Genomic DNA, 15029 nt, shown 5'->3' on the forward strand with positions numbered 1-15029 from the left:
GAAGTAGAAACATTATGCAGTAGAAATCGGGGTTTCTTTTTCAAACAGGGTGAATTTGAGGCACCTAGTAGAAATCCCACTAGAAATATTAGGGAAGCAAGTGAACATATTAATCTAAAGTTTAGGAGAAATATTTGAACTAAAGATCTACATTTAAAAGGTATCAGCATATTCATAGTATTTAAAATGGAACTAGATAAAGTCACCTAGAAAATGAGAATAGAAGATTTACAATTGGAGAACAGCTATATATTCATCCTCTTTCCCCAGCATTTACATTTCCCAGTTTTATTTTGTAATTTTGACCCTTGATTATATCACCTCTTTATTCATAGCAGACAGGCTGATCCTCTTGAAAATTTAGATGGTGACCTTCAGATCTTTAAACTGTATATCAGTCAGCCAGCTACCATTATCTTCAAGAAGTCAGATTTGGGGGCTGGGGATGTGGCTCAAGCGTTAGCGCACTCGCCTGACATGCGTGCGGCCCGGGTTCGATCCTCAGCACCACATACCAACAAAGATGTTGTGTCCACCGAGAACTAAAAAAATAAATAAATATTAAAAAAAAATTCTCTCTCTCTCTCTCTCTCTCTCTCTCTCTCTCTCTCTCTCTCTCTCTCTCTCTCTCTCTCTCTCCCCCCCTCCTCTCTCACTCTCTCTTTAAAAAAAAAAAGAAGTCAGATTTGTTTGCTTATTATCTAGTTCCCCAAACTACTAGCAATGATTATTCCTTCACTAGATTCTTGGTCTTCTGCTAGTTGTGAAAATACTATTTCAGTCACCTTTAGCCATATTCTGAAATCATATTTATATGTTGAATATGAATATATATCTGGGGAGAGAAAGAGATGTATTATCTCTACTACATCTTTCGCTTATTCTAATTAATATTTTATCATTTTCTTGGTCAATGTCCATAACAGAGGCCTGTACAAACAAGTTTGTTTTGTTTGGGTTTTTACAGTACTGAGGATAAAATACACATGCAAAGCAAGTGCTCTACCAGTGAACTACATCACCATTTTGAACTTTTGATAAAGTATAAGATCTCTATGTGATCTTCTTTGCGGTTTCCCAAAAGCAACTTCTGTTTTTTATTTTTTGTTTTGTTGGTGTTGTTTTTAAACTGTAATCTTTAAAACTGCCTCCATAGAAGGAAAGAAGGAATAGAAATGCCTACTGCGATCAGTACTGCTATGTACTTTATGATTCAAGCAACTTGAGGAGATTAACAAGTTATTCCTCATTTTATGTAAGAGGAAGCTGATCATCAGGAACAAAGCAACTTGCCCAACATCATTTATCTTGTATGATAGAGACGAGTTTCCTCCCTAAGTCTTAAAGCTATAAATGACTTTTTTCCAGTATACTGGGTAATCTTTTACTTTCTTCTAGCTATACTTCACCACTCTAAAGTTGCTCTCACTAATACTTCAGATAGTTTAACTCCTTTAATCTATTCCTTTGCTTAGTGCCCAGACTAAATTACTCCATTCCCCACTTCATATTTGCTCCCAAGCAGAAAACCATTACTAAAGAAATTCACAGAACTTAGATTACCTGTCCCACTGCCAATTTCTGCCATTTAATTACAACCTGGCACTTAAAGTTGTACAATAATTCTCTTGTAATTAACTATACTGTTGATTTCCTAAAACATTCTTCCAATGGATAATTTCATCCATACATTCCATACCCTATTTAAACCTCAGCAGTTCTGTATTTTCCTATTCTGGGCAGATGACCTTGCCAACTTTATGAAAGAAAATTATAAAGCTAAAAAAAAAACTTGATTAAACTAATCGTTTTTATTTCAGTAATCTTTATGACACCCATCTGCAGTATATAGGTAGCAAGTGTTATTATAAAGATGAAAAGCATGTTAGTGGTTCCTACAGGTTAAGGAAGGGGAAGGAGAGCATTACCATAAGGTATTGGCATAAAGAATATCTTGGTGGGGCTGGGGATGTGGCTCAAGTGGTAGCTCACTCGCTTGGCATGCGTGCGGCCCAGGTTCGATCCTCAGCACCACATACAAACAAAGATGTTGTGTCCGCCGAAAAACTAAAAAGTAAATATTAAAATTCTCAATCTCTCCCTCCCTCCCTCTCTCTCTCTCTCTCTCTCCCCCTCCCTCCCTCCCTCCCACTCTCTCTCCCTCCCTCCCTCCCTTCCTCCCTCTCTCTTTTTTTTTAAAAAAAGAATATCTTAATGGTAAAATGGCTAAGAATTATATATATATATGCATTACACAAATGTCAGTTTCCTGGTTTTGGGGGTTTTTTTTGTTTGTTTGTTTTCTTGTTTGTTTGTTTGTTTTGGTGCTGGGGATTGAACTCAAGGGTACTGAACCACTGACCCACATCTCCAGCCCTATTTTGTATTTTATTTAGAGACAGGGTTTTACTGAGTTGCTTAGTGCCTTGCCATTGCTGAGGCTGGCTTTGAACTTGCAATCCTCCTGTCTCAGCCTAGCCATTGGGATTACAGGAAACTGACAGCCAACATGTCTGGCTGTAGTTTCCTGGTTTTAACACTATTCTAAAAATGTTACCACTGGGGGATAATGGGTGAAGGGTATAGAGGACCTCTCTGTATTTTTTTTAACTTCCTGTGTATCTATAACTATTTTAAAGTAAAAAGAAACTTTTAAAAGAAATATATAAAGATATATAATATGTATATGAAACAAAAAATATCTAATGATAGTTTATTAGTATTAGTATACACAAAGTTCTAGAAAAATATAACTGTATGAGATAAAATTTTTAATACTGGTTTTCATAAAAGAGGTGACTCTTGAACCTTTGGTATAGTATTTAAATAGTATAAAATATTGCCATGGATTGGCTGACTGGCAGATAGCAGTGAGTAAAGTTAAAGAGGAAAAAAATAATGAAATTGGTGTTTGAGAAAAATAACCTCAGTAACTCTGCATTACTGAGGTATTGTACAGTCATGTCAAAACTTCATACAAAGACTCCCTGCAGAATGTATTAATTCGTTTTTTTAAGCATCTATTAAATTTTCAGAAAGGAAGGGCAGAACTTTTGAGTCAATCTCAGTAGTATCTCTAAAAGGAAAATTACAACAGGTATGTATACCATTTAGGTTATGGTAGTTAGTCATAAGGAAATTAAGGCTCAGGAAGATCTGGATGAACTTGCAATCCTTGGTCAGAATTTATAATCTGGAAAAGTTACTAGAACAGTCAGTTTTATCTGTATAACATATTGATCTATGTGAAGTTACTATTAAATCAAATTGTTCATGCTTTTCCTTCTAGAACATATGGTCTGATGGAGCTAGTATTAAAACAATTAAAGCTAAGATGGTTTGCATTCCATGTCATGATATGGTGCAGTTTGTCTATTTTGAAAGTTAAGTATAGTTTTGCAAGTTGTTAATTTCTGTTTCATTTTCAGTTCCCCCACTTCTGGTCACTTTTCATGCCAAATTATACTGTTATCTTTTGGAGATTCGAGTCAATCAAGATTGACTTGTATTACTTTTTATAAACTGTGATTGTGTTTTAGGTGTTCTGTGGTTACTTTTATCTCTACAAGCACCATGCCTTCATATTCTCTTTACTGCATGATAATTTATTGTACCTATATGGCTCAACAACAGATAAGGCTCTATAGACTACACATTTGACCATTGCCATATGAACACAAAGTAAAACAAGATTATCACTAAAGTTTGCAAATATCTTAGCATCCCTCCTTTTATAAGGAGAAAGGAGCTAATTTTTGTATTATTTACTAGCCACCCAAGAAACTCAAATACAGATGGAGCTTAAAAGACATCTTAACAGTTTTATTATTCTGCATTTGGGAAAAGTAAAATCCAGAAGAGTTGTCAGAGGCAAGCTAGTAACATGTCATAAATAAAGACAAAAAACACTTACAGAGGTTGGGGATATAACTTGGTGGTCAGGAGCTTACCTAGCATGTACAAGGCCCTGGGTTTGGCCCTCAGTACTATTTTTTAAAAAAGAACAATATTTTTTAAAACCAGCAAAAAGTAACTGTATTAGAAATTTATATTTAAAATAGTTCAAGAGCATCTCAAAAACTAAGAGAATTAACAGACTGTGTTTGGCTATAAAAAGGGACCTTTGTTATTTGGGCACAAAATACCTTGACCATTTTTGACAAAACAAATCAAATTTCAGTAACAATTTGCAGAATTTATAAGGCCTTTTTTTATTATGAAGAAATACATCATGTAACTGTTTTGTTAATAATTTTAACACATTGTCTTAGTTCATTTATGCTATTTTAATAAAATATAAATTAAGTAGTTTATAAACAACAGAAATTTGTTTCTCACAGTTCTGGATGCTAAAAATTCCAAGATCAGAGCACTTTCTCACTGCATCTTCACATGGTAGAGGGGCAAGCAAGCTTCCATGGGCCTATTTTAAAGGAACTCTGACAGAATTCAGTCACCTTCTCAAAAACGCTTGCCTTCTATTACCATCACGCCAGGGTTAGGATTTCAACATTTGCATTTGGGGGGACACAAATATCAGATCATGACACATATATTGTTCTTAATGTAAGTTTATTTTACATAATTGTGTTAGTCTGCTTTGCAATGCTGTTACCAAAATACCCAACAAAAACAACAGAAAGGAGAGCAAGGTTTATTTTGGCTCATGGTTTCATAGGTTTAGTCCATTGTCCACTAAGTCCACTGCTGTAGGCCCAAGGTGGGAAGAACATCATGGAAGAAGGGCATAGAACAATTCTGTTCACTTCATAGCATTCAGAAAACAGAAGGGTAAAGGAGGGGTCACAGGGAAGATGAACACTTCCAGGGCATGTCCCCAGTGACCCACCTCCTATACCCATGCCCCGCCTGTTTATATTTGCTATCCAGTTAGTCCATTCAATTAGGATGGAATGATTAGGTTACAGTTCTCATAATCCAATCATTTCACCTGAATATTTATACATTAACACAGGAGCTTTAGGGGGATACCTCATATCCAAACTATAACAGTGGTTATTATTCCCCAGAAAATAAATGTCATTTCCCTTCAGAACTTTTTATGTTTGTTGTATAATGCCCCCACAGATTTATTCTTTATTATTTTTCTTCATATTCTGGCACAATCACATAATTTTTACTTTAAAAATTATTCTTTTTTATAAGTAAACATAAAACCTATTAGTTATCTCACATAAGCATTCTTCTACCTTCATATATCCTTTTAAACCTGTTAGTGATGATTACTTTATAATATATTAAGAAGAGCTCTGGAACATTAAACATTATATTGTCCACATATCCAAGAGTATTATCATTTTCTCTAATCAATGTTAATTTAAGGTCTTAGAGTTAACTAAGGATCTGACCAAAATTTAAATTCATAAAAAAATCTTATGATTTTAGAAGCATTATAAGAATTCATCTTAGGCTAGATATGTAACTCTGTGTAACTCATGGTAGAGCACTCATCTAGCATTCATAAGGCCCTAGATTCACTGCAAAAAAAAAAATTCTTTTCAGAGTCATTCCATATCATTATTCAATTTAGATAAACATAAATTTTGCTATTTTCTAGCAAAACCACTAAAGGAATTTAAATTATTCAAATTAGGATTTTTGTGTGAAAAATAAATCCAAGGCTTTCATAATTAGAATATTCTTCTAATATAATTTTCTTACATGGTCACAAAGTTAGGAAGAAAACAACACAATTTTTAAACCAAAACTATTAATCTGTCTAAAGAATCATTGATGGTGCATGCCTGTAATACCAGCAACTCAGGAGGCTAAGGCAGAAGAATCATAACTTTAGGGCCAGCCGGGGCAACTTAGCAAGACCCTGTCTCAAAAATAAAATAAAAAGATCTAGAGATGTGGCTCAGTAGTAGAGCTCCCCTGGGTTCAATCCCTACTACCCAGCCTCAAAAAGGAAAAAATCAAAATAAGTTTTAAAATAATAAATAATCAAAAAATCATCAAATCATCTTAATAGAAACATTATATACATTTGTCTAATATAATTTGTAAATCTATATTTATAAAACAAATTCTCTTTTTCTCTCTGGGTGTTTGTTGCAGTGCAAGGCTCAAACCCAGGGCCTCATGCATGCTAGAGAAGTGGTCTACTTCTGAGCAATTCCACAGCTCTCTATAAACCAAAATTTTTGACACTCCTTAAATCATATCTAAAATCTATGAATATTCCTCTTTATCTTATAACCAAGTAACTGAGGCAATTGTCATAGTTCTCAGTTAAAACTTTTTTTCCCAGAGTGTAACTAAAAGCTATTTGGAATAGTAATGTGCTCCATCAGACTTTATAATGTGACTTTTCGTGTGTGTGTGTGTGTGTGTGTGTGTGTATGTGTGTGTGTGTGTGTGAGAGAGAGAGAGAGAGAGAGAGAGAGAGAGAGAGAGAGAGATCTGTTTATCTGGACAATCTCAGTATTTAAGGTTATGAACATCTGACCAGAATTGTTGATCAATTAATAAATTAAATTTTCCAGAAAAGGGAGAAAGAAAGTGAGTATGTAAAGAGTTATTGACCACTCTAAAAAGTTTAATGCAGTTAGATGCAGGCAAACCCATTTCAATACATGAAAAAGGAGAAAGTGACCAACCAGTTCAGATACTGTCTTTAGGCCCTTGCTGTAAAGCCAGTGGGATTAAATCTCTGAAGAACAGAAATTAAGGAGGAAGCCTGTTGTGTCCGCCGAAAACTAAAAAAATAAAAAATAAACATTAAAAAAAATTCTCTCTCTCTCTCTCTTTAAAAAACAATAAATAAATTAAATGATTTCTCTATCAATGTATTAGCTAACACTACAACCATAAGACAAATTCTTCAAGAAGGTTTAACAAAAGAACTTTTACTTTTTCGGTAGAATTTCATTTTCAAGTTTATATAATAATTTTTAAAAGTGCTAATCATAAAATACCCAGAATAATATCCCCCTTTTGTTCTGAAAGTACTTTTAAGTGAATAGTTATATAATCATGTGTCAAAACTACTCCAAAATGGCCACTGTAATTTCAAGTTTTCCTTAATGCAGTTATGCATTTTAGAAAGATAAATGCAAGAAAGAAAAAACAGAAGCCAAAATCATTCCAGGATTGTAACACAAGTTTATGATGAATCTATCAATGTATTAGCTAACACTAAAACCATTGAATGTTAACTGTAAAAATTAACAGGCCAGGATTGGTTAAGAGGAGCTCTTTCCCAAAGCTGTCTCTCAAACATGGACAAAATTTTTAAATTCTTGTAGACACAGTGTAGCCATTTTATATAGGATTGTTAGTATCAAATCAATGCCTTAGCAGATCTCCACCAATGAAAACCAAAAATAGTACAAATCTAACCAAATAACCAAAAAGTCCTGAGAATCTTATTCTTACAACCAATAAAATAAATATCACCTAGCTTTCGAAGCTCAACAAAAAGAATCATAACTCAAGATAAGCTCTAGACTTACTCCTTCATCATAAACAAAGATCCCCCAAGCAGAGTCTCAGAGAATTCAGTGAAGTGCAATGTAACCAATATGAGAATACCAATGGCAAGGGTTCTTGCTTAAGTCTTAGTAAGACCTTCATAACTATCCTAGTCCTAATACAAAGACCACCAGAAACCTGATGATCAAAGCAAGCTGAATATATTAAAGTTTCTGAGCAAGAGAGGATATCACCTTATCAGTGTAAGAGAAGAACCTACCCTTCTGAATATTTAGCTGGGACCCCCATAACAGGAGGCAGATTAATAAGAGAAAAACAAATTTATTACCATGTATACCTCATGTATGTATACATGGCCAATACCCAAAGTAAAGTGAGTAATTCTCAAAGACATGGTTATAAGTCTGTCTTGTACTGCATCTTTAACATTGAACAATTATCTTAAACTTTTAGTGACAAGACAGCAGATATATGGGAAACTAATGATAGATAAAAGCTAATAAAGTTTGTTCTGTAGATACCTCTAGTTCCATCTTCAGACCAATAAGTTTGTCCTTCCTTGTGGATAGGGAAGGAGGGACACATTTGGAAATTTATGTCCTATTTTTTGTAAATGAGGGGAAAGCAGAGAGCTTTTCTTGTATCTGTTTCTTCTCAAATGCTGTCAGCTCAAATATCATCCTTAAACCAAATTGGTATATTTTGGAGTGGCATATTACACTGCCCTTCAACAAATCTCCGTAGCGTCTCAAAATGAGGAAGTTACAGAAAGGTACTTAAACATTTTGAGAACTAGGATTGATTATGGGCTGGTTTTAAGGCATAAGATAATAAGTAAGGTCCATGCCAAGTTAGAATTTGTAAAGTAAGTGACTTGCTGGAACAATTAGTCTTATCTTTGGAGCACTTAAGTCAATGTGAAGTTACTCTTAATCAATTTGTTCTTGGTTCTATGTCAGAGGATCTGAACAAACTTATGTTTAAAAAATTCTAACTTAAGATAGTTTGAGTTATGTGTCAAAGTTTGGTACAAAACATCTGTTATGCAAGTAACAGTATGGTTTTGCAAGTTGATGTCTGATTTATTTCTCAAAAGGAAAGCATTTGTAAGTAAGGCAGCCAATTATAAGGCTTTCACAAAAATTCATACATAATATAATGAATGCTGTTACTGTGGAATTTGGAGGAATGAAAAATGTAGGGATAAGGAGGAAATAGATTAGAATCTTAATAATCAAGGCCTTTGGGAAGAAAGTAGACTATAAAGAGAGGAAAGGGTTCAAAATTGAATATTTGAAAGCTGGGAAGATAATGGCACCAGTTACAATGCCAAAAAAAGAAGGAAATTGAAATTTAATATGTTGTAGATAGAAAATGGAGATGTTGAGGGGTTTTTGTTTTTGTTTTCTTTTTCTTTCTCTTTTGTATTTTAACTATAATAAATGTTAGGTATCATTTCCAAAATGACTAGAAGTATAAGAGAAAATAAGTTTTAGTTATAGACAGGAAAGTTGTGAGGTTTTTCCTAGTATATTTAGCTTTAGAATCTTCTATTTAATTCTTTGTGTTTTCTTTAAAAATAACTCAAAATATACTGTAAATTCCACACCCTCATTTAATCAACTATTATTAGGTGAACTTTTCAGACACATAATTCATCCTCTAATGATCTTTAATTCTTCTGTTATTTCTGGAACTGCAGCAAAATGAGAAATGAATATGAATGCAAAGAAAATACCCCAATATCGAGAGAATCTTACTTAATTGGTAATAAGTACCCTGCTGTGAGGGAAAGGAAAAAAAATGTAACCATACAAGTTAAAGAGCTACAAGCCTTGACTTTTTAAAATTAGAGTGACTTCAATAATGTGTTAACTAAGATCAGAAAATTAATCTATATTAGCATAGCAACTTTTCAAGCACTGCCTACCCATGACCAAGGATGAAAGTGGGTTGCAGTGTCACAAAGCATGTGATTAAGTTAAATCAGCATAGTATTTAAAGGGGAGAATTTCAGGTGATTCTACCTGAGATACTCATAGTCTTTCTTTAATCTATATAAGGGGACAGGTGACTACAAAGCTATTTTTGCAACATAAAGCCAGAAGTCTGACCCCATAGTATCACTGAGTCAGAATAAAGATGAAAGGTGCTTACAGTTACTGTTTAAGAGAACTGATATATGAAGCCCTAGGTATTGGCCATATGACTATCTTAAGCTTCTGGGGTGTGTAGGCTTGCCTTCGACCTCCTAAATAAATATTTCAGATTTTCTCACTTCAAAGAAGAACTTTTTAGGCTGGAGATGCAGCTTAACAGTAGAGTACATGCTTAGGTAAGGCCCTGGGTTTAATTCTCCACATCACAAAAAGAAAAACAATACTTTTCTTAAACCTTGTGACATTTCTGAAATTAAAGTGTATTTTTTAATTGGTTGTTTTTAGTTATATACAACACTAGGATACACCCTGATATTATCACAAAAGCATGGAACACAACCTGCTCCAATTCAGTCCCCAGCACTCCCTCATCTGCCACTGCTCCATCCCATTCCCCTTCCTCCAGTCCATTGATTGATCTCTCTTCAATCTATTTACATTTTTAAAATACATACTTTAAAAAAAAATTACTGTCCTTTGGATACACCTGATTCTGGGACCCACCATGCCACATCCACTCTTGCACATATGAAAATTTGGTCAAATTCATTCCACTGTTCTTCCCTTTTCCTGTCCCTTTTTCGTCCTCCTCAATCCCCTCTACTGATCTTTCCTCTATTTTGATAAAATTCCCTCTCCCCTTTCTCTCCCTTTCTCTCCCCCTTTTTTACCCTACCACTCTTTATTTTGATGTACCTTCTGCATATCAGAGAAAACATTCAACCTTTCTGAAGTCAAAGTGTATTTTACACCTAATGTTAAAGTTATATTTTGTGTATGTCTCTGTGTTAAGGACTCCCTTTCTTAAGTATTTTATAATCTAATAGTCTATGTTCACATTGTAAACTAATTCCATGTGTATGAGCATCTAAGAATAACAGTATAAGAACAACTAGGAAGAAAATAGGAACCCTTTCAGCATCATATATCATAAAGAAGGAAAAAGAAACACATTTATTGTATATTTATCTGCAAAAAAAAATGAGTACTCATTATCTCAGTGCTAAGAAGTACCATGAAGGTAGTTGTTATAATTATTTTACAAATGAGAAAATTAAGAAAAAGAGTTTGGGTCTGAATCCAAAGCTCCTCCTATTATACGCTCTATCTTATTGGAACTTCATACCATAGAATAGCATTTTCTGATTTTCTCCAAGACATACTAATAATAGATATTAAATATCTAAAGATCAACTAAATTCAGAGTAACAGAATTATGAATGTGAGCTAAGTATTACTTAAGTTTGTCTCGGAGACGATACATCTGCCTCCTTTAGAAAGGTCTAATTTCTTTATTACTGTTGATCCCACTTCAGAAAAAAGAAAAAAATTTTGAAAAAAAAAATGATCATTCTCTTCAAACTTTAGAATATAATGTCACACATTCTCTACTTCAGATGTTCTCATTGAGAGATATGTTGGAAAATAATTTTGGGAGGACAAAAGATCATTGTTTTTTGTTTTTGTTTTTGTTTTTGTTTTTGTTTTTGGACCAATTACTAGGAAGGCCCAGTATCTCCAGAACATTATTGTCAAATTGTAGCCAAAGATGGTGTGATATTTGATCTGCTGTTCAACACAGTGGAAATCTCTGTTGTTGCAGTTGTTGTTGTTGTTGTTGTTGTTGTTTTAAATTCTTTAAGAACATTTTCTCATTCTCCTTTACTTGAATATTTTTCCAAAGATCCTTTGAGCATATGATGCCAGATACTGTTATAGGTGTTAGGAGTGCCGAACTATGCTTAGTACATCTGGGGCTCTTGTTTTGTTTGGTTCTGTTTATTTTTCCATTAGAAATAGGCAACATTATTCTAAGAAAATAATTAGTGGTGTTTTTTTGGCTTTTAGCTGCTAAATCCTGAAGATGACCTCTTACCAGGAAAGATTCGAGATAGCAATCGTTCAACCCTCTTGGCAACAATTCAGGAACATGGTTACCCCACAATCAACTTGGGAATTGTTGGAGACAAGTAAGTATTGTATTTTATTTTGAAAATTTGTTATTGTTACTACAAATTTGACTTTAAAACACTAACTAGTTGGAATTGCTGCCAAAGACAAAAATCTAATACCATAATTTTTCACTGATCACATTCTTCAGAGGCTAAAGAATTATAGAGGTGTTTATGTACTTTGAGAATAGACATTTTCTTGGAATGTTATTATAATATTTTACTTTGCTATGGATGTATTAGGTGTACAGAGATTTTTTTTTTTATAGTGTTTGCTTTATGCCTGGACCTGCCAACTGATCCAAGGCAGCTATAAAGTTTCATCTTACTGGTTCTTGCCATCACTCTAGAAAGTGGCTCAGTGTAGCAGGAATGAGTTTTTTAGAAAGAATAGGAAAACTAAAAAGGGGATACTCCCGAGAGTAGATTCTTTCAGAGAAAAGAGGGATTGCATGCTCTTTCTTCTCTCCAATTTTATTGGGAATCCCAAGTAAATTTCCAGAGTCTCACCCAGATCCATTCTCTGACTTTTGACTGACAATGGGATTGCATCAGAGTTTCAAGCCCCCACTGTCCATGGCAAAGATCCAAGACAACTCTGGGTCACATTAGCCCATGCATACAGGTTCTAACTGGAACCTATTCTGACAAATTTTTATAGTTAAGGGGAATTATCCTTTTGTCCCTGAGTTCTGGAATCTAGTCTGTATAGAGTCACAAAAGTCCCCCTCTTCAAGATAACTTATCAGCATTTCAGAGCTGCATTTCTCCTGCAGACAAATGTGTGGTAGCCCATACCTGTGATCTCAGCAATTTAGCAAGGCCGTAGCATCGTATTGAGACCCTGTCTCAAAAATAAAAAAGGGCTGGAGATGTAGCTTAGGGGTAAAGCACCACTGGGTTCAATCTCCATTACCATAAATAAGCAAGCAAGTGTGAAGGAGTCAACACAGAAGGCCCAGTTTATAGAATTATTCCTTTAACTTCATGTTCCCACTACTCGTGACTGTCTGTTACCTATCAGAACTACTAATGATAGTGTTATTCCTATTTACACTTCCACTGGTTTCAAGAAATACACGAAAAACACAGGTGAGAAGAGTAAGAGAGATGGTCAGATTTTTCATTATTAATTTTTTTAAAATTTAAGTATAATAGCTTTCTAGGATTTTTATATTGAGTTTTGAATCCTTGAGTAACACAAGTTTCTCCCAACTCCATCTACTGAAAATACAAACGGAAGCAGAGTGACTATAATTGCCCATATTTAAGAGTATATTATGACGGATAATAGAGGCGGGTGCCAAAGCATGGTATGGGAGTAACCAGGAAGTGAGAGCTGAGACTGGAGGAGGATGGATCAAGCCCAGGCGACTGTGGGAAGGCTTGGGGAAACACCTGAATATGTGGAATCTCAGTGCCAGGCACCCAGAACCAAATCCACATCCCCTCAACTTGAAGTACCCTGGAGGTTCCAATCCTGGGTATCCACCATATCCACCACCTGTCAATCCAGCTTTTCCTCCTGGTCCCTGTCCCCCAGGACTTCCCCAGGGGATGCCAGGTTTTCCTCCAGGTGTGTCCCCTTATCCTGTTCCACAACCAGGATATCCAGGACATCAACCCTCAGGTCACTACCCTCCTCCATACCCACCACCTGCCCCTGGTATGCCTCCTGTGAACCCCATGGCTCCTGGCATCATAGGCCCAGGAATGATAATGGACAAGAAGATGCAGAAGAAAATGAAGAAAGCTCATAAAAAGATGCACAAACACCACAAGCATGGCAAGCATTCCTCCTCTTCCTCCTCTTCCAGCAGTGACTCTGACTGAATACAGGGCCTGGACCCTCCCCTCAAGTCTCACCAGTTCTGCTGTCCCATCAAGCTCCAGCTGCCGTGTTGTACTGGGGGAATTTAGCCCTTGTGCCCCTCCATCCTGTCCCTACCTGAGCCTTACCCTGCTGTTCAGTCCTGACTGGCTAGGGAAAATGGGAAGAGAATTGCAATGGGCTAGCAAAGGTAGCCTTCTTACTGCTTAATAGATTTTATAGCTGAAAAGTTTAGCAGGGAAGCTGTTTTTTTGAAGATGGTGAGACCTCTGAGCTAAATGCTGAAGACAAGTATAAGTTCTGTAAAATGTGATCTTTTAAAATTTCATTTTAAAAGGTGGGTTTGTGGAAATTTCACTATGATGAAAAACCTGTACATTTTTGTAATGATGGCACACTGGGGTGATTTAGTGGTAAATATATTTCCCAGCAGTCCTTTTATTGATTGTACTAACAGCAAGGCTGCTGGGAAGTAGAGTCCACTTGGCTGATGATCTCTGACTGCCCTTTTGTAAGCTAATCTCTACTCCTTAACTCAATATGCTGTCTCAGGTCCTACTCTCATTCTTCAACTCTGGGTCCAAATAAAACTATTTCTCCTGGAAAAAAAAAAAAGAGTATATTATCCCCACCTACCAAATTAATTCAGCCCTCTTATAAATTTCTCAAATATGGGCTGGGGATGTGGCTCAAGCGGTAGCGCGCTCGTCTGGCATGCGTGCGGCCCGGGTTCGATCCTCAGCACCACATACAAACAACGATGTTGTGTCCGCCGATAACTAAAAAATAAATATTGAAAAATTCTCTCTGTCTCTCTCTCTCCCTCTATCACTCTCTCTTTAAAAAAAAAATTTCTCAAATATTTCTATGACTCTTTAATGGTGTCTCACATGTGATCAAAAGCAAGTCTGCTTTCTGAGCATCCCACTACTAACACAACACTTATAATAATAAGTGTTATTATTAAATCTTTGCCATTTGTTATTTACCTGGATTTTTATTTCTGAAGAAGTCCACCAGCCAACTCAGAACCCATACTGATGTAGCCAGTGTACAAGTTATGCAGTATCAGGGTTGGTAGTCCTAGGAAGATAGTAGAAAAGACCTACTGCAAGGAAAGGGAATTAGTCTGTTCTTTTACATAAATTTCAAGCACCTAGAACTTATCCTGATGCAGACATAGCTTTAAAGAACACAAAAATCAACTTCTGAAAAGAGACAAGATGAATCTAAGAGTTTTAAAAGCACAGAAATAAATAAGGCAAGCAGGCCCCAAACTGTAGAAAACAAACTCACTAGATTTAGTACAGTTGTTTTCCAACCAACGATGGTGCTAGCCCTGCCTCCAGTGCATTAATAAGCTCTAAGAAATATTCTAAGATAAAAGAAGCTTTCTTTTTCTTCTTAGCCTTAAACTGCTCTGGACTATAATTTTGTCCATTCTTAATTCTATTGTTAGACTTTTGGTTTTTTTTTTTAAAGTTACTGTATTATATTGACATTTTTCTATAAAGGCCAAACACCATTGAAAGGTTCTTATTTTGGTATGATAATATTTAATTGTGTGGAATCCAAACTGTTGATTTTTTATTAACATTTCCTAATAATTAATGTTGCTGTTAACGTTTA

At 35.2% G+C, this 15029-nt stretch overlaps 2 protein-coding genes across 5 annotated transcripts in view; both read left to right on the forward strand.

The window, feature by feature from the left end:
• Positions 1-15029, forward strand: part of GPHN (gephyrin) — a 612413-nt gene that overhangs the window by 548611 nt on the left and 48773 nt on the right. For all 4 annotated transcript variants that reach the window (XM_081290454.1, XM_081290455.1, XM_081290456.1 and 1 more), the window contains one exon: positions 11466-11587. In XM_081290454.1, coding sequence (XP_081146580.1) covers positions 11466-11587 — 122 coding nt within the window. The remainder of the gene's footprint in view (positions 1-11465; positions 11588-15029) is intronic.
• Positions 12935-13991, forward strand: LOC308646171 (proline-rich protein 13-like). Its single transcript, XM_081288831.1, has one exon. The coding sequence runs from the start codon at positions 12974-12976 to the stop codon at positions 13400-13402; it is 429 nt and encodes a 142-aa protein (XP_081144957.1). The 5' UTR covers positions 12935-12973; the 3' UTR covers positions 13403-13991.

Source organism: Spermophilus citellus, assembly GCF_964194105.1.
Source record: "Spermophilus citellus genome assembly, chromosome: 4".
NCBI classification, from domain to species: domain Eukaryota; kingdom Metazoa; phylum Chordata; class Mammalia; order Rodentia; family Sciuridae; genus Spermophilus; species Spermophilus citellus.

What these genes read in the sequence shown, in the direction of transcription:
- LOC308646171 (XM_081288831.1), top strand. Translation starts at nt 12,974, where the DNA reads ATGTGGAATCTCAGTGCCAGGCACCCAGAACCAAATCCACATCCCCTC.